Here is a 26,553-nt window from a genome sequence, read left to right on the forward strand (position 1 = left end):
TTGCTCCAAACAAAAGCCGTCTGGGCTTCACATACCCAATATGTGTGTCAGTAAAAGAAGCCAAGCAGCAGCTGAAATACAATGAACTGCTCTATTCCACCAAGGGGAAGGAAAGGTATGGCCAAGCTTAAACTGTGCCATAATTTGAGGCTCCACTTTGAGTTGCAGAGGCAATTTTTTCTCAGTGTTTGTTGCAAATATGTTTAAATTTGCTTTGTTTTGGAGGCAAGTAATCAATGCATCTGAAGTGCATACTTGACATATGCTTCTTTTCTCATGCTGTCCTCCATTCGTTTCATGTAGCAGATGCTCAGTTTACCACTTTAAATGTATTCTTATTTACTAGAAATTATTTTAGAAAATAGCTGTTTGGGACTAAACATTTCCAACCCTTCTTCTGGGTGCTGGGAGCTCCTTTTTGCAGCTGTCCTGTGTGGCTGGGTGCAGATGTTGACAGGTTAATTTGCATTTGAAGAGCTGGATGCAGTGAGCTAAGCAAGGGGTTTTCTTCCCTGCCTCTGAAGGCAGTCACTTAAACACTCCTTGCCAAATTTAGCCCTGATGCTACTATTCTTAATTAACTAGAGCAACGTCCAAGCTGAGTTTGGCCCATTGTTAGCTCCCCGTTTATTCCAGGGTTAAATTAAGCCCCCTGACCATGTCAAAGAAAGGATCTTATTCTGAAAATTGATTGTACAACAGTGAAACACGAGGACAGTCCTAATTCACAGCAAGGTGGTATGTACAAGCTAGTTTATGTGATTTCCACTATGTTGTCCTGTTGCCAGAAACTGCGGGTCCAAACCTTCCAGCTGAGGTCTTGGGTTTACTTGGCTGCTGCATAGTACTGGGGTCAGAAACGTTTCAGTGAAAAAGAAACCCTGCTATTAAGAAAAAAAGTGCAACTTGCACTGGTTGATCCCCCCTTCCTGGAGGGGACTCCTTCGTTGCTGTTGTTGCTGTTGGGGGTGGTCTTTCATGTACGTGATCCATCCACATTGACTCAAAGCACAATTTAGCAGAGACCAAACACTTTCATATTGTAGCAAGGAGAAAAGCTAGCGTTCAAAGAGCTGTAGCCCTGTCACAATGAAGGCCTGTACACTTTGCTTCCTCTTCATTTTCCTTCCTTTCCTTGAGATGTTACAAAGCTGCCAAGGAAAGCTACATCCAGCAGGTATTAGAGCACTGAACTGAACCTGCAGAAACACGGGAAGGCATAATTAAGGTTGTCTTTTGTTTTTTTGCCTTCATTTCACCACGCTTCTGCGCCTCCCTGCCACGTCCCTGCCATGATCAGCTGTGGGCAGATGCTGTCTCACTTCTCCCCCATAATCTGGATTTCAGCAATTTCCCAGTTTCCTCGTGCTGCTCTAACACAAGTTACAGCTGCGGCTGAGTTTGCTGCACATCCCTCTGGTCAAGGCTGCTGTGGGGACAAAGTTACCCATTTGAACTTTGGCAGTTTTGATGTCTGCACGTGAGCATTATAATGAACACTACTAACACATTGGACTCAGTCTGCGTTTTGGAGGGTTCACGGCAAAACTCTTGCTCGTCACAGTCAAGCACCACCTAATTCATCACCCCAACTGCGCATGGGTGCGGCCTGAGAGACCGCTGGCACACTGTGCTTTCTTAAAGAAAAGTGTTTCCTCCAGTCCATCATTTGCATCATGCATGAAGCTCTTCTTGTAGACATCTTTTTCTATGTAAGAACTTCAGGGGAGGGGATAGGAATGGAGAATATTGCTGCTAGGCAGGCATGATTCAGGTACCCGTGGCGACATGAGATCACTCCGCATTGTCACCAACACGAGAAGATTACCTTATACAAGAGTAACTAAGAAAAGTATTTTTGACCTTCAAGATTTTCTTATCTGTAAACATTATAGCTAGATAGCAATGCAGCCCAACCTGTCAACAACAAGAAATAAAAGAATAATAAAACTAATTTAAAACCCCACAGTGGCAGTGGAATAAATTCATACATTTATCATTTCAGAGGTTCCCATCGCTCCTGCCTCTTTTTCTGCAAGGTTTAAATTATTAGATTTTTTTTTTTTACATTGTGTTTACTCTCCTAAGAATAGAATACAATTTACAGAAACTCATATGGATGAAGAAGCATTTTCCTTTTGTGCTGTTGCTCGCACAGTTAACACACACAAACCTGCACCTTCCAGCTTTCCAAAACCTCAGTTCATACCATGAGATAACTTAATTAAATATTCAGAAATTTATTTTTAAATCCTTACAAGAAGAAGGTTGTTTACCTGAACTTTCTCTTAAATATCATGCATCTCATTGTTTGGTGCAAGACTATCTGGTCCAGTTAAAGGGGCAGATTCTTCCCAACACTTCTGTGTGTGGCTGGTCCTGTCATGTCTAGCGTTGTAGATATTTGCATGAGAAGAGAGCCTTAAAACGAAGAAGTGCAGGATGAGGACCTAAGCTTACCATAACAGCTGGAAAGAACCTACTAAATGAAATTCAATATGTGCTACTGTTGATCTCCCAGGTTTTAAGCTTCCAAGGCGGAGGGTGATTTTTAAGCAGAATTTTAACTTGCACATACATGAATTATTTCTAGTGGCTTGCTCAAAAATAGCAATTTGAGCCTGACTCGCAACGTACTTACACAGGGCTGGAGTGTGGCCAGGCAGCCTGCCCGTGCCTGGGAAAACGAAACTTTCTGCACACACCTGAACTAAATACCCGACTTGGGTCTGGCACTGAGGGCTGTGGACATGCTCTTGGGGTCCCTTGTCCCTCTCCTGACACAGGTCAGCAGGGAATGGTCAGAGTTTGGGGTCCAGACATCTCACTAAGGTCTATGCCAGCAAGGGAGGGCTGTAGTTCGTTGCCGATAGAGGCTAACGGTAAAGTGCTGTCCCCCGAGAGCAGGAGAGCACCATGCTGCGTGACTCAGAGGCACAGCTGAGTCACAGCCTCCCGTAGCTTCTCCTGTGATAGGAACGGGTTACACACCGTATCCAAGATTGAGCTTGAAGTCACGATCCAAATCATTGTGTTCAGGATCCTCGTTTGCTTCACAGGGAGAAGGTAGTTCCCCTTCTTGGAGAAGAAAAAGGAGTCTGTGCTGCAGGAAGACCAGACCCTTGATTCCCACTCATGAGAGTGCTGATAGGGGAAAAAAAAATCCAACAAGCACCGCCTTTAAAGCCCTAGGGGATGACAATATCTCTGCTAGGGCCCCTCAGAAGTCAATGAAGGTACACTTGGCATATTGAGTATTTGCTGATTAGCAGGATGCATCAGCTAAAATGACCTGAGGCATGTGGAACTGCCGTGGAAAAGCATTGACGTCTCATGAGGGTATGGCTCTCCTACTCGAGAGAGCATGTAGGAGCAGATCCCTGCAGGGGTTTAGGTGTTGCCATGTGTAAAAATGTAGAAATTGGCTTACAAATCCCAGGACCCCGGACGATAAATGACACCAAAGAGTAGAGCCCAGGAGATAGACCCTAATGGTAAGCAGCATGGCATCAGGCCTCAGCTTTGCAGACCCACAGGGCTGGTGTTTTGGGCTGTGCTCATCCTGAGGGATGGACATCACATTTAGGAGTCCTCTGGATGGAATCACAGCAGAGCAGGGCTGCATTGGTGCATCCCCACTCAGATGCTGGCACTTCCCTCGCAGCACCGTTAGAGTTAAATGACACCAGCAGATCCTCACTCTCCAGTAGGTATTTGCTGGCAGACAACCCGGTGAATCCAGTCTCTAGAGCGTGAGTAATCTATAGTCACTAGGAAAACTTTCTCAAGAGCTTATGTGGGGAAAAAAGCCCTGATGCATCAGTAGCACTGTGTGCAGAAGAGCTGCTGGAGCCCGTTGATATTTCAGCATGACCATGTATTTTTAGACCCATCCTATGGTGCAGGATTTTTTACTTCCATTTCACAGCCCTTGAAGCCTGGCAAACTTTCATTAACATTTGATGCCTTGAAGTCATGCGAGGTCTGGGGGAAAAGAGAGGGGAAGGAGGAAAAAGAAATATACCTTTTTGGAGCATGTAGTTTGCAAAGTTGCTGTGAAGCTTAGAAAAAGCCTCCAATCCCTTGTCTTTGTACCAGGTGCTTTTAAAGTACCCAAACCATTCAGAGAGCATAGCGAGAATCCCAAACCATGGCTGTGTGGGAGAATCTTGCTTAATTAGAAGTTAACTTAGGTTAACATGTTAAATACCTGGAGTCTCTCTGGCCCTTGAGGAGATTGAAGCACTTTTTAAACAGAGAGCTCCCCACCTTAGAAGGATTATGCATCTCTCCTTTGTCCACTATTAGGCAACCTTGCTAATACCGGGCTCTTTGACCCATAAACCCCCAAATTATTTACAAGCCATCATGCTGCCATCCTAGAGAGAAGAACGTGGGACATGGAGCAGTTAAAGGATTTGCTCCCAATTCCCACTGCATGTGCTGCCATTTCTGCTCAGCATAAAGTAAGGCTTTTCTGCCCACATTTATACACGGGGAAAGCAGTGCCTCCCTGCTACAAGGCAGACTTTCAACTGGAAAATAAATTAACAGAAACTCTATTTCATCCCCCCCCAACACACACACAGACACACAGACACACACACACACACAGACACACACACACACAGTGTCTCTTTGCACACAACTGAGATTTTTCATAGGCTGAGGGAGTAGGAAGAAGAGACGTATTTTTGTCTCCTTGGCAAAAATATATTGGCAGCATATCACTGAGTTGTAAAGATTGAGTAAGTACCAGAGTGTGGCCCCGTTAAGAGAAGCGGATTTTGGAAAGCTGCCCTTCGGCTGCCTGCGCCCATCTGCCAGGACCATTGCAGGGATGCTGTCCTGGGAGGGGGTTCAGCATGTGGGACCCCAGACAGCCTATACAGGCTCCTGTGGAGGAAGAGGAGTTTGTAATACCTGGAAATGAGGAGCTGTCAGCTCTGCATTGTGCCAGATGAAATGTATGAAAAGGAGAGGAGCTGTAAACCTCCCCTTGTGCATGGCACTGTTCCCAGGCGGTCGGAGCCACTGCCTGCCTCCCGAGCTGCGTACTTCTCGGGAGGTCTCGCCAAGGTGGTGACAAACTGGTCTTCTCCTGCTTTCAAAACTGGAGAGGAAATATGGTCCCTGAGCTCCTGTTATACAAGGGCAGGGAGAGAGATGAAAGACTGAAGACAGAGGGCTGTGAGGGAGTCAAAGGCACGACAGCCTGTGCTGCCGGGCACGGGGTCACCTGCCTTTTGTCCAGCAAAAGGCAATTTTTTTGGTTTTTCTACTTCCAGCTGTAAACCTTGCCAGTCACTTCCATGCCATCCTAGGACAGCAAAAAGCAATAAGCATTTCTGGTTACAATGGAAGATGTGCCCGATGCTGCTAAGAGCTGGGATTCTCAGATACATTATTTAAATCCAAGCCTGAGATCCCAGACTGGTTTGCCCAAAGCTAACACCACCATTATACTTCCCTGATGCAGGTAGAGTCATTTCTTAGTAAAATGCAATTCTGAAATGCTGAGAAAGAGAAGAAAGTAAACTCAGAAATCTCGACAATGAAATATTTATGCATCTGTGCTTTAGTGCATTGTAATTTTGCATGATACGCTTTGCTTTTCAAGACTGACTAGATTAAGGCACTTCTGATTCATTAAACACATTTTTCCTAAATGCTTCTTCTACAGATATTGTTGGGCCATTGTGCTTAGTTGTATTTATTAGCTGGTGTAACAAGGAAGTTACATCTTCCCTAAACCTGAGAGGAACCCGCTTAAATGTCTTGCTTTGAATCTCAGCAGAGAAGAAAACAGTTCTAATGAATAATTAAAGCTTAAAGAGGTCATGCTGCTTTCGCAGTATAATTTTTATTTGTTGCTGCTTAGTTTGCATTAGCAAATAGAAAGTTTCAGGTGCAGGAGCCAAATGAAGACTCTTCTGCATGTGTTCATTTAAACAGTTCTACTTGGTAGCCATCTCCATTTTTATGTATTAGGTCATTTGTTAACTGTAATAATTTAAATCAGTCCTGGGAATTATAAGTTTCAGACTCTTAATTTCCATCAGGCAGTGGCTTCGTGCATCCCCTTGCCTTCTGTCAGCAGTATAAGCACCGACTCTTCAGCCGGGCAGGGCTGTGGATGCAGGCAGAGCTGTGCAGGGAAGACCCAGGTCGCCATCTGGTCCCCGTCTCTGCAGGCACCACCAATCTGCCAAGCTCCTGCTCTCCTCCCAGGCCCTCTCCTTGCCTCCGGCCACCCACTGCCCACCCTTCCCGTCGCCTCCTCCTCCTCCTCAGCTCGCTCTCCCTCCCATTTTCTTCCAAGCTTCCTTTCCTCCTCCCCTGCGAACCACCTCTTGTTCCTCCCCGCTCTGCTCTGAAGCGCTCCTTTCCCTCCTCCTTTTTTACGTTGCTCTCTGCTGTCCTCCCCAAGGCCCTTATTCCCCCAGAGCTGCTCGTGATTTTCCTCCCCCTCTCAGTGTGCACCAGTGAGACCAGCCTGCCCCATCTCCTGCACGAGGCTGGCCACAGCCAGGGATGCACCGTCCTGGCTGCCAAGGCACCTTCTACCACCAAATGACGAGAAACCCAAGCCTGCCAGCACCCACCCTCTGTGAGGAGATGGCACCTTATGGGTTGCGTATACTGCTGGGAGTCAGGAATAAGCAAATCAGTAATAACTCTAATTCAAGCTAAAAAGTCCCTCATATTTCTTTTATATTTTCTTCCAGGATATATTAGAGTTGCAAAGTATTTTGTTACTTTTATTTTTTTTCATACTGGAACCCAGTCTCTCTAACCAGCAGCTCTGTTATTTTTTCCCAAGGTTAGACATTAGCCCTGGGTATTCAACTACACAACAGAGTCTCTTGGATGCACCACACTTACCTCTCCTAGTGGAGAGTCTTTTCCACTAATACATCACGCGGATGACTTTTGAAACCTTTGTCTTGCATTTCCCAAAATCCAGCCATCAGCAGGGTTTGGCAGTTACACCCCCTTCTCCTAACCTTTAGATTCCCCGTTGTCATCTGCCTTGTTTCAGTCCTACATCATTGATTGTGCATGATCAATCTCTAGAGGTTTAGCTTCTATGTATAACTCAACAAGCTGGCATAGAAATGAGGAAGACATGCTCCAAAATGAATGCAGATCCAGCTCAAGGTCACTGCATTATGAAGGCAGACATATTGCAAGCATTTCCTTCAATTAAGTTGATTTATGGAGTGAAATTTCCCTATTGCTTCTTCAATATCTAACTATTTTTCTAAATGCCATCATCTTATGATGAATCACCATGGATCGAAGAGACATGGAAACATTACAAGATCCCAGGACTGTACAAATATCCTGCATATTCCAAATCAGTTAACTAGTGAGGTCCTATATCACTACTTTCCAATGTAACCCTCACTTTTTTTTCTGTGGAAAAACTTTGTGGTGCATGAATGAGACGAAAGCAAGTTTGTAAAGACTTCAGTTCTAGATGCCAGGTTAGAGGTGGTCTCTGCTATCAGAGCAGACAATTCATTTTATGCAGAGAGGTAATTACGTGATGCCTTGTAAACTTTTGCTACACCAAGAAATCTCACAAGGAGTAACAATAATATGAACCATTTTTCCACCTACTAGATCTGGAGGGTTTTTCCACTACAGAAGCATTCTGTGCGTGCTACCCCAAACGTTTCCAAGGATTACCCAGGTCCTTGTTCTGGAGAGTTGTTTCTTAAATTTTAGACTGCTGCAAACCTTGCTTGTTGTGAAATGAAGATATTTCGGGAACCTGAAAAAAGGCAATTAAAGAGGGTCTAAAAGTAGAAATTAAGAAGGCTGCATGTGTATGAGAGCTGAGGTGGTAGAAGATGCAGGGGATAAAGCGTCACACATTGTACTGGGTATGTTTCATGTAGTTCAAGAACAGTATTTATTCCCCAGATGTGACCGTGACTATGTCTCAGATTATAAACTCAGTAGAGACTTTGAAGAGACGTGAATGTCCATTTCCTTAAATTTCCTCCCCCGGGTAGTGATGAGCCATGATACAGGCTTTATAGACGTGCTGTGATCATAAGAGTTGAAACCATCAAGCCCTGGTTGACCACCATGTTAATGAGGGAGAACTGATGACTTACTGAAGTAAGGGAAACCAGATGGATAAAAACCAAACTAGCCCTTAAGGGAAAGTTGATTCCAATTGTGCCAACACAGGAAAAAAGCACAGTTTGACAATGTGAAAATAAACACGATTTGTCATTTTGTAGCATATGAACGCTTCCTCAGACAAAATGACTATCTGTTCTTGAAATTGCATCCGGTACAATTTGGCATTTCAGCTCTCTTATAATGATTGATGGACTGGCAGCTATCTGCCTGAATGAGCAGTCTTTGTACTGGTGAATGCATGTCAGGATCAAGAATATTGGGGGACAAAAAAGTGGATTTTCATCCAAATCAAGCTATAGCTGAATCCTGGCTAGCATACAGGCCACCACAGCTTACCTCCCACTGCTCTCTGAGCTGTGGGAGCTATGATGGCCACTGCGTAGTTACGGTTGTGAATAACCAGTTAGTGTCTGACACATTGTGCCAAAAGCACTGCTGGTTACTAAAGTACCTCTTTAAATTAAGGCATTTTGGACCAGAATGTAAGTAAAAGGCTGGAAACTCGTTGGAGGATGACTTTCAGTTTGAAGCTGTGATGGGTGAAGAGGCTCACCTACAAAGCCAACACCAACTCCTCAAGCATTAGAACAATTTTATGTATGGTAGCAGAGCCAACTGCAAAACTCGAATGGAGGTTTCTATCCAAGCTTCAAATTAATTTTAAAAGGGAGAGAATTATTATATCAGCCGCCCAGAAACAGCTTTGGCAAGGCGGCAGCCAAGCAAAGTATAGAAATGAGCGGTGAGATAAACTTCTGGGCTGCCGGGATAAAGGACTGCGGCATGAGATGCAGGACGAGACGAGGTGTGAAGGTAGAACACAGAAAGTGTGGGCTGTGGTGGTAGATAGAAAAGCAGACACAGAAAAGTGAGTTACCAACCCCATGGCAACTAGAAATGTTGACAGTCTCTTGGGACTGAGCCAGGCATGGGAAAGCTTGCCATGGCAGGGCTAACTTAGCTCTGACTTGAAAATGTTCCTCAAGCAACATCACCAGCATTGCCCCCAAAAAATCATGTCATACCCAGGTTGAGGAATTGCCCCTGTTTTCCTGTGCAGATGATTTACAAAATGCAAACTGTACATCAGGGCTGGAAGTATGTCAGTGTTTCTTCCTAGGAAACACAGACTCACTCCCTCAATAAGCTCCATTAAAAGGAGCAACAAAGAAAAGACTAAAATAAGCCACAGAATCCCCCTGAAATTTCCCCCACTTTGCTATCCAGGCAGCAGCACAGGCGGACATGGTTAATAAGGAGCAAATTGCAAATGGTAGTAGGAAAACTGTCAGCAAGGCATGGAGGGGCTACTGGGGATGCCTGGGCAGTGGTGGTGGAATAACACAGCACGCTATTTTATCTGCTATTTGGCTGAGGAAGCTGGGAAAGGGACAGGAGCATTGCTGAATAACCTCAGTCATGACTTATGTGGCCAAAATGCTGGTTTGTGAGAGGAACATTGGAAGAAAATTGACATTAAGTAGCTCAACACAACGTGTAACATACAATCAACTCTCATCTACTTTGCTGCTGTCCTCCAATTCCCTGATACTATTGGTATTCACTGTGGTAGCACAAGGACACTTAGTACTTTTGGCAGCAGTTTTGTAATGACTGAAGAGAACACTGTGATGTGTTTTATTAGCTCCCAGATGTGCAGGTGAGGTGAATCTTTGGGAAACGAGTTTCACTGCCATGGATTTTCTAACGTCACTCAAGGTCTCAAAATCTTATAATGGAACAAAAGGCTGTCATAGAATTTTAAAGTTGTCTTTGGCAAAGCACCTTTTCTGCATCTGTTCATTTCTTACACAGAAATACAAATGCACAACACCTTTGATGATATTTGCCCAGCTGAAAACAGAAGGTTGGCCGCCGAGGCTGTATATACCCATGTGAATTAAAACCGACTGAGCCTTGGTTGGCATTTCCCTGGATGCCTTCTGGTGTAGGTGATCCAGAATCTGGAGATGCTTTACCAGGCTGTACAAAATAGCGTTTAGGTGTTATGTCCTGCATTGCAGCATGCCAAAATAATATCGCTCAAAGAGTGATATTGTTCAAGCAAGAACTAGAAGTTACCACCAAACAGCGGACTTCTTCATCACCTGAGATATGTCTTCTCCTACATGGCAGCGGTGAGCATCCACTGGGATCTGGAGGAGACCAGCTAAGGCACCACATCTGGGCCACAGGAAACTCAAGAGTGTTAGAAAAGGGTGGTGACATGAAGGTCAAACTGCCCAAGCAGGAACCTCACCAGCTGCTATCTATGGCGGTGAAATTGGCACTCGGGTCAGTGGAGATGGCTATTCTGCAGTGCGGAGCGTGAGTGCCGCTACAGTTTGAGACCACTGTAGAAAAAAAGCAATGCAAGTGCTAAAGCAACACAGCCTTCGTTCTGCGGGGATAGGGTGAAAGGAGAAACTGTGAGCTGCCTCTGCTTCCAACAGAGAGGGCTTTGCAGAGGAGCACCAAGGAGAAGCTGCAGACAGCAAAAGGCAATCAGAGCAGACACTGCCGCGGTGCAGGCAAGTTGGGGAAAGCAGGTTATAACATCCTAGAGTAAATACTTGAGAGTGGTGGTATAAGACAGGGTCTTCTCTCATTGAAATTCTATGGCAAATACAGGAGGGAGCATTAACGACTATACGAAGGTAGGAGAAGAAGTGGAATGAGGTTAATAGTGGGACTGAGAAAGTCAAATGACAAGATAAACTGACACCTGTTCCTAGAGAAAACATGCTTTTGCCAGACTCAAGGGGAATGGCGAGCGCTAAGAATAAAGGCCGAGGTGAGAGCGGAGCGCAATCCCCTGCCAACACCAGCTCATTTGCAAGCGCGTGGGCAGAAGCAGCTGCGAGCGGCTTGGTGCGCGTCTCCTCCAGCGCCGCTGCCGCCGGGGCGGTCTGAGCCCTCATGAGGTGCTAAACACACCGGGAAGAAGGTGTTTTGCGTTTAAAAACGTTAAAGCAGAGCAAGATGGAGCAGGCAGCAAAAGTGACTGGTAGTTATTCACGTGGCACTGAGGGGACGGATGAAAAGCTCTGAGCAGCAGAGGGTCTGTAGGCAGTGGAGGGGGAGGACTGGAAGATGGGGAAATTCATGTCACAGCAGAAGAAAATAAGAGACTCGAGGAGGAGTTTTGCTTTGCCCACCAGACAATTGAAAATAGATCAAAAGAAGAACCCAAAGGGTTTGTTAGAGCTGACAGCTCCTAAGGAAGAAAGTGGGGCAAATTTCATACATTTGAACATTTTAAAATAATTTTCTTTTTGCCCAGGAAATAGAGGGGGAGAAAGCAAAGGGAGAAGACCAGATTCTGATATTGCTGTTACTGGGTGAGACAGATTTGAGTCCACTGCACTGAAATCAGACTCTGGCCCTTAAGTAGGCAGTTCAGCTCCCCACAATGAGAAACAAGTGAATTCTGAGTTATGGGATGAAAGACAGAGAAAGAAGGAAAGGACTTTTATGACGAAAAATAGAAGATTATTATTTCACTATCTCAACACCTGTAGAGAAACATCGTTAAGATTTAAGACCATTTCGTTTTAAAGACTCAGCTGAGCTGAATTTGCTTTGGCCTGATCATGACATGCATGGACAGCTAGTGGTGGTCATCAGGTTTATGGTCCCATGCTAGCCCACAGTCATGGGAGTGGACCTCTAATCTTGTTAGGTACTAAGCATTTTCTGAAAACAAGACCTACTCTGGCAATAGCATGACAATAACCCCAGGTACTAGCAGTGCTCTTCATCAAATTAACCTTTAGGAGGAAACAAAAATACAAACTGTCATATGGACAAATATTTCCCAGACTGGCAGGACTCAGGGGGTGTCAAACAGCATCTGGCTCAAAAACAACTGATGCTTTGAAGTTTCAAGCTTTGCAAGGCTGTCACAACAGCCAAACTTTTCTCAAAGGCAGATACCCAATAAATGTGTATTTAACCTCCTGAGGCTTCTTTCTCTGCTGCCTCCATCCTCCACGGCAATGAAGGCAGTGGTACAGCAGCAATGTGGGGTAGCAAATTCACATGGGGTATGTTTTGCACACAACCTGCATCAATACTTCATGATTTCTTTTATAATGACAGCATTAAACATCCTCTGGCAGGGGCTCACAGGATCTGTGCTCATTCAAGTAACTTAAGGACAGGCCTGTGAAATTCTCAGCAAACAGCAGGAGACAAATAATCGAACTCAGGACAATTTAACATAGAAGGTGCCAAGTTACAAAAAAGTATCTAATGCTGTTCCTTGTGGCCTGCATGGAGAGCTCAGGAGCATAATAGCCCCTGTTTGACCATCAGCACCATAAAGCAGGTTTTGAAAGTAAAAGGAGGTGCACCACCCATTCCTCTCTTCGCGCGTTATTTTATGATGAGAGGAATGAAGAGAAAAGAAAGTTAACTCGTCAGCTGCATTTGTCATTGTGTGTCAATCCAGTGAGACAGGGGAGTTGTGCTGGTAGACAATCAAAGAAATGAATACACAAATAGACTCCGTGCTATAAATTTTGTGGAGAGGAACATTTTTTGGCATGTCTGATCTCCTTTGCTCACTATTGCTCAAATCATGCTGCAAAGGGCTTCAGAACCTGTCAGCTAAGAAATATTCCTAAGGAAAAAAATGTGTAACTGTTTCTCTTCTGCCCTGGCAGAGTTCAGCACTGACATACTCTCACTCACTTTATTAGAAGTTCTCCACTGTGGTCCAAAGGAAGTGTAAAGCCTGCCATAAAGGAAACCCAATCCCACATGGCATGCTCAGATGGACACTGTGTTCAGGCAACTGCTGATACAACAGCCCCGCTCTGCATGTCACACTTTTCTTGTTGTCTCTGATATTATCTGTCAATCAAACATCTCTGTGCTGATATATTCAGAAAACTTGTCATTTAAACATTCAGATATTCAAGCGTTGCAGTAAGTCAGCTAACGGTTGGCCCTGCAACCAACACACAACATTTAATCACAAAATAGACACAACAAGCAGAACCACCGGGCCAAATTTCCCCTGGTTCCTTACTGATTGCCTTATTTTTAATATACAGTCAGCTCCTTGCAACATGTATTCCCTATATCTGGAAGCACTTGCTGTCAAATAATCTCAAAACTCATTTCCTTCCATGCCTTCAAACCACCCCAGAAGACCCATGTTTGCCAGAAGGAACTCAGCTGGTTTGTGGGATTTTAGGCTGGACAAATATGGGGTGTGTTTACCTGCCTGCAGGTAATTGATGTAGCCATGCAACCATTTCTGCAGCTGACATTCATAGCACTCATTCCATCAATATAACCCCCCTCAGGAGAAAACCCTGCTTAACTCTATTAATAGTGTGCATGAGTGCACACTAAGTATCTGTAGCTGCTCAAGAGCTACAAGAATGTGGCGTGGTGGCAGGGGAGAGTTTGATCCAAGGAGGTTGCAAATGTCTGGTGTCCCATAAGAAAACAAGAAAGGCTTCTCAGCCAAGTCTGAAAACCAATGTTTTACTGCATAGTCTCACCAAGGGCAGGTGAGAGGGCTAGAAGATTAAATAGTTAATTGAGCAATAGCTCTGCAGAAGCTGTTCATGGAGAAGGAGGCAGCAGCTCGACCCATCTATCCTCATGTGTCTCCCACTGCTATCAGATATCGCCTACCGTAAGCTCATGCTCAGAGCAAGGAGACGAAAACTGCTATTAACAGAAGTACCCGGCAGACAAGGTCCTCTACCGCAAAGCTGCTAGCGTCTCACATGGTGGAAACCTATTGTAAATGACAACAGAACACTAACGTTACGGAAAGATCTTGTATATAGTTTTCAGGACTAGGGGAGAGGAGGAAACAATAGTACAGTCTGCCTTGATGAATATTGTCAGACATTTAAGTGCGCTATCTTAGTGCTGATTTGTGCAAACACTGCCAGGGCATCGGGAATGGTGTCGTCATTAAATACTAACGACAGGAAATGGCTGTTTCAAAGACACGGCTGATGGTATGGCCAACAACAGTGTGATCATGTAAAGCATGGCCACAAACAAAGTTAATAAGCATTTGCATCCTACAGCATTAACCATGGCTCTCAGTCATCAAAAAATAAGACCCCAGTGAACAATTCTGCAATGGTACAGGCAGGATGATTAAAGGATTATTTGAGAAAGAGCAAGGAGAAGGTAGTATGTAATCAGAATTTGGGCTCACTACTTTGATTACTGTTGAAAACCCTGTGTTCTTTGAGATCTTAAACCCCAAAACAAAGCCTAATCTTCACTTAGGCACTACAATCCCCTCCCTTATCACATTATCTGAGTACATCACACTCTAATTATAGTTATCTGAACAACACTTAGTGAGATCAGGAAGTACTAATCTTGTCAGAGAAGCCCTTGAACACAGAGTAAAACTGAGTCAAACAATTTTTAGTTTTTAAATGCCAGCTAAGTACGCTGCAACCAGTGGAAAAAAAATGTTCTTACACCATCAGCAACACTTCAGAAAATTTGTCTCTTCATTATCATTAACCCAGATCCTGAAGTCTGGGCTCAAAATTCAGAACAAAGTTGTTATTATTATGAAGAAAAAATGCATTATAATATTGGTATTTCTAAAAGCATAATTTAAAACATATTAGTAATCATTCAAAGAAAGAAGTAATACTTACAGCATCTCAGTGGGATATTATATCTTAGTCTCAAGAGGTATCCAGAAGTGCTTCTCAATATTTTAGTATCTGATAGGCAGTGATTGCAGTTTATTTATCTCTCTCTAGTGGGTACAGAAGTAGAAGTTAAATATTCCATCTTCCTCTCCAGAGTATATAAGGACTGCACCCACATACTCAAGCAAAGAAAAAGCATCTCTCTTCCACGTCACGTCCTGGTGTGGAAAACAGCCCATGTGTGCCTTACTGAGCGTGGACCAGTGGCCACGTTTGTCTACACATTTCACCAAGGCATCCTCTGTGAAGTCTTTGAGAAGAGCTTCGAGGAACTGAGGCCTTGTGCAGATGCTGTAGAACAGTTGTTACTGATTTTGATGGAGGTGTTTCCTTTTCTGCCACCTCTTCTGTTTCATGGGTTTTATTCTTTTACATTGCTTCACGTGCTAGGGCATGGAGCCAGGTATTTCACCAAATCTCAGTTTTGTTGTGTTTAAGTACAAGTCAGACTCCGCTGTTGTGCTTTTAAAGCTTCCGTAGCTTCCACCCAATTGACCAATCTCAATATCCCTAAGAATTGGAAATAGAAAAGAATGCTAAAGCTCATCTAGAATGTTCTGTTTGGGGCTAATTATTGTTTTTCACCTCTGCTAGACTTGATAATACTCTTTCATGTGACAGGCTCCAGATATAAGCACAAGCAAATGAAGGTCTCCAAACATAAATGAGGAAAAGCCCGGACACTGCTAGTAACAACCCATCCTGTCCTGCTGATGCATATCAGTCCTGTCGTGGAAGGGGTGGCTTCATGGCCTCCACGTAAGAGGAAGTTCTGCTAAGAGGCCCATTTCATTTGGAAGTTTAATAACATGAGGTCATTTTACAGAGGCCAAAACTCTCCACCAATCCATCAGTGCTGCAAACGCAAGAGGCTTGGGGAACATTTGAGTCTTGCAGACGTCTTGTCTCTTAATTGAGTTTCTGGAAGTGGGACATTTATTTGGGCTGTCGCCCATGTCCACGCCCTGTGAACATGCAAGTTCACTCAGCAGCCTTCAGTGGACAGAGCTCTCTCCTTCGTGCATCTACCTGTTGGCGTGGAAGTTGTGGGAGCTCAGTTGCCTGTGATACTTCTACTTGTCTATCAGCTCTGGATAAGTTCAACCAACTCCCTTAAAAGCTATTGGAGAAGTTCATAGAGACTGAGAGACAGCCCCACCCATACACACGAGCACAGAGTCATTGAAAAGCTGATTTCCATAGGAAATTAGAGTGAGAAGGTTATTTAGAATTTTTCCTTAATGAATAGGAGAGAGAAAAAAATCATACTCTGAATGTATTCCCTCTAAATTGGCACAGCATAATGAAGAGACTCAAAGAAATGACCATCCAGTCTCAGAGGCCCTGTTATGCTGGGAGAGATTTAGTTTCCTTGCATGAACTGCCATAAAAATAAGCACTGGGATCTTTAAAATCTGAATTTTGGATTGCCTTGCTGGAGAGCCGTCAGGAGCAAAAAAACAGCTGATGGCAAACAGAGGGATGCATGGGCAAACATGCTTAGCGGGAGCAGTCCCAGCTGAAGTGATCTCGTCCGCCTGGCAGACAGGACAGGTGTGTCACTTACAGATGTGACGTGAGCCACTTACTTCTTGTTCACAGCTTTTGAAGTGCTGTGCAGAGAAAGCCTGAGCCGTTACCGCAATTAGAGTAGATACAGCATTTACTGGAAGAATTAAATGCACTGTAGTAGCAAACCTGCAGTTGACACTCACAGGGTTCAATCGAAATCCTCCAGATTAGTAATTCTTTTGAGATCTTTGTAATCATTGGTAATAGGTAGTGAAATAAATCCACATTTATATCCTACAGACTGCAGCTGTGCTTCTGCTAAAGTAGTATTAAATGATGGTTTTTAAATCCTTCTGCCAGCTCGAGCTGTAAGCACGGAAACTCCTGTGCAGAGGATAACTCATCCTGGCTGATGTATGTTCCTGAGCACAAAAGCGCTGGTTAATGAATAATGAAAGCACCAAGGCAGAATCACACCTCAGGGCTTCGCTCCTGCAGTAAGCTCTCTGGGGAGAGGTCCCTGTGCAGCTCGCTGTGTAACGGCGGTCTCAGCTACCTGACTGCAGCTAAGGCAGGATGTGGCTATGGGTAACCGTGGTAGAAGATAATACAAAATACTAGCATAAAGCTTTACCCAGATGGACAAAGTGCGGAACCTCATCTTGTTCAGCCGAGCAAGGGGCTCATCCAGCCAGCTCTGGCATTGTTGCTTCAGGTATCAGGAGTGCACACTCATGCCCTGACTTACTGTACAGGCTCCCAGTTAACTAAACAAATATGCCATTTAAAAGCTGAACCAACCTTGAGAGGGACATATGGGTTTAAATGGCAGCAGGAAGAGCTTTATGGACTTTTTTCCAAGCCTAGCGAGTAATTGAAGAGGCCTCCAACAGTTCAACATTTACCAGCTCTGATAAGCGAAACGAGCACTTCACTGGGGACAAGACAGGAAGGGTGATGGGCACTTGGTTGGAAATCAGCTTTGCTGTGGAGCCCCAGCCATGGAGCAGGGACCCAAAGTGACAGTCACTATAGGAACAAAATGAAGCTTTGCAAACTAGGTATGCTTGTAAGATAAGCACAGCACTGATAAAGTAAAGCACAGAGAGATTAAAAAACTCAAGAGAACAATATTAATGGCAGACTGAAGAAAAGAGCCCAGGAATCCTGGCTCTCCCTTCCTTCAGCTAGGCTTCAACCCAATCTGCCCAAAACTGATGACCTTACAGATGGTTTCTTGATGGCATAAAAAAAAAAAAACAGTAACCAACCCTACAGGAGAATAATTTACTTAATACAGCCTGGGAGGAAAAGGAAATAAAGCAGAGCTGGCAGAAGTGCGTTTACTTGGTTCTGTTACTTATGTGTTGTGTTTGCTTTGTTTTCATTTAGGAATCTACAAAGGACATTGCTTCCGAATCAACCACTTCCCTGAAGACAATGACTACGACCACGACAGCTCAGAATACCTTCTCCGTAAGTGAAAGCTAATACCTAATACCCAGCATTAACAGACATGGCCAGAGAGACTTTACGGGACTTCTCTTCTGTAGAGTGTCTGTAGAGTGCAATCCAAGTCTTACTCATTGCAAGTCTGGCCCAAACTGGGTGGCACAGAGCAGTGGTGACGTATGTCCAGTTCATGCTACTGGTGACACAGCCATGATCCTTGGGGACCATGATTTCAAGGGTTTCCTTCAGCCAGGGGAATGGTCACGACTGTGGTGCCCATTCTTTAAACATTATACGGAAATTGTTCAAATGAAAACTACAGCTATTATTCCCAGAGCAGAGGGTATTTTGCAGAGGGCGTATTTATCTGATTAGTGTATCAAAACAGGTTTGAGGAGTGGGTTCCAGCCCAATAGGAAGGTTTGCCTAACGTTTAAACCCAACCCTTATGCCAGCCTCATCCTTTGCAGCTGCTGAGCCACCGCCCCCTCCAGTGAAATTACTGCATTGTAGGAAGGAAGCTGAAACTTCTGCAGCTAACAGCAAAATCTCGGCATGAGCATGGGCTGAGGCTTCCCTGCACGGACAGCCGGCCATTGCTGCTCTGGGCTGGTGTGTAGTCCGCCACAGAAGTTAATTTCATCCAGCAACCTGGCACTTGAAATAAGGGCAATTGTTTCATCTCCTCCACACGACCGTTTACTCAGGTGATAGGAAATCTTGGAACCCAAGTGTGAAACTTCACAAATCCTGCAAAGTTTGAGTTAGATTTCCCCATCCCCAGAGGATGCCTTGCCTAGTTGTTCCTTCTGAACAAAAGAGCTGGCAAGCCAAGCTGAAAGCATTGCCCTTTACTAGAGAAAGGAACTGCAGCTCACAAGGTGTTGGGAAAGCTTCAGGGAGCAGTGAGGGACGCTGCTGCTGATACACCCAGCAAGGCAAAACACTCCTCAATTACACTGCTATTAATTACCTGAAACACCACTTGGAGAACCACTCTGCCCTTCTTCTTACTTCTGGGAAACAACTTCTGGTTGCTAAGACAAGAAGAAAGAATAAAACCCAGATTTTTTTTTCATCTTTACTCTTGTCAATTTAGATCAGTCATAGCGCTTGGGTGACATGATTTCAGTGCTCAGGCAAAGGCAGACCGGCAGAGTGTGAGCACAGCTGCATTTATCTTTTATACAAAGCCTTGGAACCAGTGTTAAATTGATGCCAAGTCAGCTTTAGGAAAGAAACATCATTAGTGAAAGGACTGTAAAGGAAAGAGGAATTAAGTAGCGTCTTGATAAAAGCGTATTATGCCTTCTTCATTTGGCAAAAAGGGAGAACTGGGAAAAACAGTCTTACAGCTCCGCAGTAAGACATGAGATTGGCAAATTGATTGTAAGCGTATTTGCGATGGGTGTTCCTAAAAGCTGTTTTCCAAAGTGACTAAGTACAGACCTTAAAAACAAGTTGGTTCAACCCTTTGTCTTCTGCAAAAGCAGACTTCAGCTGCTCCCCCCATGGAGGAGAGCTCATCCTCGCATAGTCTGCACAGATAACAGGACTCCTCTGCTTTAACTTTCATAAGAAAAACTGCAGTTCCGCTTAAAATGCATATGGCTGATTTAGAGATTACTGAAAGGTTATGTAGCTAAATCCAGAAGAGATGAGCTCATACGTATATGTAATAGGAACCAAATCATTGTCTAACTAGACACAGACAAGGGGATATTCGCATCCTGTTTCAACGGAGACATGAGACCTTCCATCTCATTTTTGCCCTCTGTGCAACACCTTCGCAATCTGCTCTCTCCATATCATTCACTGTGCTTTTTAGCCATTTCTTGGCACAAGTCTCTTGGAGGGCCATGTTGAGGGTAACCCTTATTTTTCCTGTCTTGCTTAGACAAAGGCTCCAATGCTGCATGCATCTTGTGCTCCTGAAAAAGCGGCATGAGGGGTCTCAGCTTGCTTCACAGTTACCAATCTAATATAGGCTTCAGATAAATGTAAACATTGTGGTGCTGGCAGAACAGAGCCCTGGTTCAAAACCCTATTGAAATCAGTGAAAAAAATGGCTGTTTTTAGAGGATTCTGGTCCAGGGTGTGGGCAGGAGCAGAAGTTTGGATTTTGCCCTTCGGCATTTGGGCTGCTCCCTGCAAATCCAAGCAAATGACAGCCACAGTGACAACTAACACAAGCAAAGGATCCCAAACAAGGCCTCTCCTATTGAACCTTCCCTGTGACAGCACACATCAATTGGTGTATCTAAAAAATTCCCCTTCCCATGTCTGTGCAGAGCCCCAGCAAGTGCCAGAGGTACCGCTGCCGCGCACAGAAAGCCCGTGCGGTCCCCAGGGCTGCCGCCACCACTGCCCAACCGCACACGTGTGCTCCGGCTTGGCTTCCCTCCTCTCCTGCATTTCTGCAGGCACACCGAAACCAAGCTGCTCCGATCCGGCGTTGCACAAAGCACATGCGCCTCTCCCTTTGCAGAAGAGGGGATTTCAGCCGTACTCGGCCTCGCTGCACGTGTGAGGATGTCAGGGATCTGCTGCAGTGCAAAAGTTCAGCCTTGAGGAGCAGGACCGGGGACCCCGTTTCAGGGACCTGTCTACACTTTCACATGCTTCTTCCCCGCATGCTATAGCATCTCCTTATTAAAGCCGTTTGCTTGGCTCCTGCCTTTTGGAGGAGAATAAAAGCACGAGCAGAGCGCCGGGGCTCGCAGCCCCGTGGGGAGGAGCAGCACGGCATGCTGCGGCGCTTCACCGAAGGAGGTGTCACAACGCATAGTGGTGCAGAACCGCCGATGCAAACAGACAGGATGGTAAACAAGAAAAAAAAAGCAGGGGAGAAAGCAAAAACCAGATTGCCTTAATGTTTTTTGATGTGCTGTCATTTTATTACCAGTATCAGGAGACATATGTAAATTCTACATGGTACCTATGAGCTTCCTTTTAAATTGCAGAGCTAAAAGTACACATTGCAGGAAAAAATATACCGTGGAGTTTTACAGGAAGAGAACAGTGTGTTTTTCTTCTCTTCACATTAGTTACCTACTACAGAAAAATTATCTCTGGAGGCTATTGCTACAGGTAGAACAACCCACCCCCTATATTTGGCATGTCTGGCAAGTGCCTTCTGATGATATCACCAAAGCATTTTAAGAAAGCTCTTTGATTTAATTTAAATCATGATAAACATGAACACAAAATATAGAAAACAACAACCATAAAGGATGGACCACAGTAGCTTTTAAGCCTAGGCTGCCTTTTGTCAGGACAGTGACAGATAGACAGTGATTTGGGGTGCCTTCCTGTCCAGCAGCGCAGAGCCTGACATTGAATATTTTTCTAATAATTGAGTCTAAAAACTGACCCAAAAGTCAAAACCCTGTTACCTCATACCAGACACATGGGGATACACCCAAGACAACAGAACAGGCTCTTAGCACTCAACAGGCTTCGATTAGAGACCTTACACCCTCATTACTTGGATTTGCCAATTATTGCAAGACGCTCTTAGAATAGTAATGCATCCAACTGAATTGGGTTTAGATCTGGTTAGAAAATGCCCTGTCTGTAAAGGACACGTGCAGTGATGCTGCCAGTTTTGGTAGGAGACGAACTTTTCTCGCTGTTGCAGATCGATATAGGCATAAGCTTCCCAGGCAGGGACTGTCTTTTTTTGTCTTATGTTTGCACCATCCTAATGAGGGCTGGGCCCCTCAGTGGGACCCCTGGGCGCTTTGCAGCGCACACAAAAGCAATACTGTTATTAAATGCCCAGCCCTGTCCCTCTTGCAGTCAGTGGGAATTTTGCCACCAGTTACCAGGGGAATCATTAGGAAGCAATTCACAAAATTGGGAACGCCACAGCCATCAAAAGTGAAATGAGAAAGCATCAGCGGTAACATCTGGCCGTTTCTGTTTGGGAGACGGGCGCCGCTCGCTGTGCGTGTCAGCCAGGAAGATGGCACCCAGGAGAGACCGCATCGCTAATGGCACTGCATCAGCAGATTGGTCCAAGTCAATTTTCTCCAAGGCGGTTTCCTCCTCCCCATGCTCTCAGCCCTGGGGGTCCCCATGTCCTCCTGGTGTGCTGTGGGGTTTCCACCCCTCCGTGACAGCAGCCTCTGACCCCCACCCTCCCTGGGCATCCCCGCACCCCGGCACCCACCCACTGTGCCGGGACTCCCCTCTGCACCTTTGCCTTTCCATGGCCCCCAGCTTTATTCAGCTCCTTATCTCTCCTTCCTCAAAAAAATCCTCTCTGTATAACAGCACATCTTGTCTCCTCTCTCTGCCTTTCAGCAACACCAGACTTTACCCCGTTGGTTTTTACAATACAGACTTCCTCTTCTTGTGCCTCTTTATTTGTTCTCAGCCTTCTTGTTCCCTCCCTGCTGCTTTCCTTTCGATTGCTGCTTAGTCTTGTAGTGAACAGACTTTGAAAGCTGGCTTAAAGTGGTGGTTTAATTTTTTTTTTTCAGGGATTTTATAGCCCATGCTGGTGAATGGATTGACGCGTACAGAATTTTAAATTACTCTACTCAGCTGTCAGGAAACTAAACACAAACATCTGAGACACACTTGTTAAAATTTCTTACTTAGAAATCTGAAAAGTTTCACTGTCCTTAATATTCAACAAAAAAAATGTGTTATTAGCTGTGCTCATTGGCAACACGTATGCTGCAGACTTCAAGAGCTGTAATTTCCTCACCTTGCACATGTACCAAGGAACCGATCTGCTGCCCAAGCCATCCCCAAACGTAGGGTTCATAGACAGCTCATGAATTTTTCACTGCCACTCCCTGCGTGATGTCAGGTCGTACTGTCACTTACCTCATGCTTTGACAGAAACATTCTGTACATGGTGTCATCAGGTAATAGCAGTAGCGCTGGCCTTTCTAGGAGAAAGCTTAAAAGATTTAAGCTACTCGGCTGAGAGTGTCTGTGCCACACTGGCCACCTACCCACGGCCTTGCCTCCCAAAAACGCGCCCAGAAATGCAGAACCAGTGATAATTCCAGCAAAAGCCATGGGGGTTGAGACACTGTAATCTCCACACTTGCATCCGAGGAGGCATCTGAAATTATTACTGTCTGTCTTGGTTTTCTACCTATCCCCTCTCCAGGCATTGTCCGTGCCTCCAGCGTGTTCCCCATCCTAAGCACAATATTGCTGTTGCTGGGAGGACTCTGTGTCGGAGCAGGAAGGATTTACAACAGCAAAAACAACATTATTCTTAGTGCTGGGATTCTCTTTGTTGCAGCAGGTATGTTATCTTTAAATTGAGTCCTTAAGATGTGCTGTCTTTTTAAAGTGAAAATAGATGTAGAAAAGGTGGTTCGAAGTTCTCTCCCTCTATCCCTTCCTTGGATCGAGGACACTAAAAACATCACACTGGTCAAATTTCTTAAGACAAAAATAAATTTCTGAAGCTCTATAAGAAACATATTCTAAAAAAGCTTCTAGTTTTCATGAAAAAGGAAGCTAAGGTCAGTAAGAAGTGAGTTTTACACTATTTAAAATGTATTAAACATTAGTGAATCTGGCATCTCTTACATCCAGGGTCTTTTCTTTTATATGATGTCAGAAAAAAATTCACCTACGATAGGTGAGCCTGTATTTCACACTAGAAACAACTGAGAGAGCCAGCCACATTGTTAATAGCTTTCTCTAAAGCTCAGATTAAGCAGGCTGCATTTAGATGAACATTCAGCAAGGTGGAAGAGAACTTATCTTGATCAAGGTCAACAGCCATAGCCCTCAGCTCAAATGGTATTTTTTTGTTATTATTCTGAATGTTAGAATTCCACTAACAACATTAGTGAGCCCCCATATGTCACTTCTTTCTCACCATGGCAATGACAAGGTGGGAACAAATCCTGCTCAATATTTTGGGATCCATGCAAGCATATGTGACCCAGATGTGGATCTATTCTTTGTTTTTCAAGAATAAATGAAATCTTGAGATGAATGAAATAATAAATAAATGTAATAAAATTTCCTTCATTCAGGACCATTCAGGTCCAGAAAGTATCATGGCTTGAATTTTATCTTCCCAGCCACATAACCACTGATTTATGTTTTTCTCTCTCTAGGACTAAGTAATATCATAGGGATCATTGTCTACATATCAAGCAATGCAGGTGACCCAAGTGACAAGCGAGATGAGGACAAAAAGAACCATTACAACTATGGTTGGTCTTTTTATTTTGGAGCCTTGTCTTTTATTGTGGCTGAAACCATAGGTGTTCTGGCTGTGAACATTTATATTGAGAAGAACAAAGAGCTGAGGTTTAAGACCAAGAGGGAATTCCTTAAGACTTCTTCCAGTTCTCCTTATGCCAGGATGCCAAGTTATAGGTACAGGAGGCGGAGGTCCAGATCCAGTTCTCGATCTACAGAGCCTTCTCCATCTAGAGACATTTCTCCGGTTGGCATGAAGATAGCAAGCACCATTCCCATGAATGAAATTTCCATGTACACTCTTTCCAGAGAGCCTTTGAAGGTTACAACGGCTGCCAGCTACAACGCAGACCAAGAAGCCAGTTTTCTCCAGGTTCACAACTTCCTTCAGAAGGAATTTAAGGAAGGACTCCATGTCAACATGGTCAACAGGAGAACGACACCTGTTTGAAGTACCTTCCTTCCTCCTGCTTTTTGAAGAAATATTGAAACAGAATGGATCTGTGATGAAAGAGAAGGAGCGATGTTAAAATACCCTCTCACCCCTCTAACTGTGGCATGTGTTGAGGTAGCAAGTGGAGATCCTCTGGACAAACATAAAGATATTACACGCTCGTAGCTTTTTTTGAAGCTATTTGGAGTTTGTTTCTTTCAGTTCTTGGTGTCACGAGATGAAGGCATTTCAAGTTCCTGCACTTTTGTAGCGTATACAAAGCTGTGGAGAAACTGCAAAGGACTTGTCACCAGTGTGTTTTAAAGGATTACGACTTTTTTTTTTCCTAATATTGAGATCCCTTACTACAAACTTGCAAATGTGATTTATAACCAAGCCCAAGGATGAATACGAACTACTCATCAAGTGAGCTGCTTTCCTTTGACACAGCATAAGCTTTGCCTCTTTCAAAAAAAAAAAAAAAAAGGAAAGAAAAAAAAAAAGAAAAATATTTTTGAAGGCAACACTTTCTAAAACTGACCTGTGCTACTGAAACCGTAGAGCACCCACGAACTGAGCACTACAGACTCCCCGATGGGGTGGTAAGGGGGTCTCCCATTTCTGGGTGTCAGGTGTCCCTCGGCGCAATGCAGGTAAGGGGAGAAGAGGGTGGGCGCACCTTGAAACACCTAGAAAAGGAAGGATTAAAGTAGGTGGGACCTGAGCATATTTGCAAATATAATTTCTTGCCTAACATTTAGAAAACTTGAATTCTTATTTCGACTAGCCCTAGTGCCTGATCCGGCAAGGTGCTGAGTGCTGTCTGTCAGGAGCCCCTATAGACTACTTATAGCAAGAGCAAGAAGCAGAGCTGAGCCAGGGTGGCCCGCGCAGGCGACGCCGCCGGTTCCCTGCGACTGCGTTCCTGTTTTCCTTACTGCTTCACAAGTGCAACACTAACGCTACTGGAAACTAAGATATCTAAGCAATGTGCGCAAGAAAATGAAAAGCTAATACGTTCGGACTAGCAAAACTTCCTGCAGCAACGGAACTGAGTGTTAGCAGAATGGATGACAACTTTGTATTTTTTAAAATAGAACAAAAATAATCACCGTTTATGAGATATTTATTAAACTCTTTTTATTATGAATAAGTGCCGCATGGTGCAAGGTATAGTTGCTTTTAGATGGAAATGATGGTTCAACCTAATTTAATTTATTTTGTAATGATGAATCTACTTACGTGCAGAGAGCCCACAGAAAACTCTATGCATCGCCTAAGAGGGGAACTAATTTATACCCTTTGCTTCTGTATGTTTCTAAAAAAAGTCTGAAATTTTTTTTTTCTTTTAAATCTTTGCTTTCATTTTTTTACACTTAGGCTTGGAATCTCAAAGCTCGAGGGCCTGACTCAAAAGTAATTTAATTTTATAGTACTCATGTTGATTTTAGTGACCACTCGACCAAGCCATATGAGAATGAGGTGCCCAAGTCCCCTTGGACAAATTAGGTGCAGTGAGAGAGGAGCATCTAATTCCTGTAGGTTCCTTTTAATATAGCCGTCATCTTTGCCCAGAAAATCTTTGCTACCAGAAGACTAGAGAGGTGGTGACAAGAAGAAGTCATGATTTGCTTGGCTCACTGATGGTGGGAGATCTCAGCCAAACCGTTAAAACCTCTTTAGTCTTAATTTATCCTGCAGTGGCCGCAGCGTCAGTGACTCGGTGGTGTTTTGGATACGAGGCTTTCAGCTAGTTGAACCAAGTCCTCCAGGGAGATCCCGGAGGAGCTGCCTTAACATCCCAAAAACCAAGTTGAACCCCCTCTCCCCACCAGTAAACCCTGCTTGAGCCTCTCTCCTTGAAGTACCAAGACACAATTCTCAATTTTAAGCAACAGTCTTCCCCTAGTCGCTGTTAAGCTCTGCCTAGCCCTCAGCCTGGCAGAGCAACATTGTTATTTTGGCGGAGGTGGGTTGGAGCCTTCATCCCTGCTTATTAAGATTTCCATTCAGGTTAAAACTCTGCTGGGATCCTTTTTCAAACCTCTGAACTGAGAGCTAAAGAGAATGGAGCGATGGGAATGATTTAAAAGTAGA

The 26,553-nt window shown here is 44.4% G+C and overlaps 1 protein-coding gene across 1 annotated transcript in view; it reads left to right on the forward strand.

Annotated features, from left to right (window-relative positions):
* Positions 1-24,965, forward strand: part of CACNG4 (calcium voltage-gated channel auxiliary subunit gamma 4) — a 40,034-nt gene extending 15,069 nt beyond the window's left edge. The window contains exons 2-4 of the mRNA XM_075111250.1: positions 17,775-17,858; positions 22,966-23,106; positions 23,936-24,965. Of these exons, the coding sequence (XP_074967351.1) occupies positions 17,775-17,858; positions 22,966-23,106; positions 23,936-24,474 (764 nt within the window). The 3' untranslated portion in view covers positions 24,475-24,965. The remainder of the gene's footprint in view (positions 1-17,774; positions 17,859-22,965; positions 23,107-23,935) is intronic.
* Positions 24,966-26,553: the final 1,588 nt, after the last annotated feature.

This window comes from Phalacrocorax aristotelis, chromosome 16 (assembly GCF_949628215.1).
Source record: "Phalacrocorax aristotelis chromosome 16, bGulAri2.1, whole genome shotgun sequence".
Taxonomy (NCBI): Eukaryota; Metazoa; Chordata; class Aves; order Suliformes; family Phalacrocoracidae; genus Phalacrocorax; species Phalacrocorax aristotelis.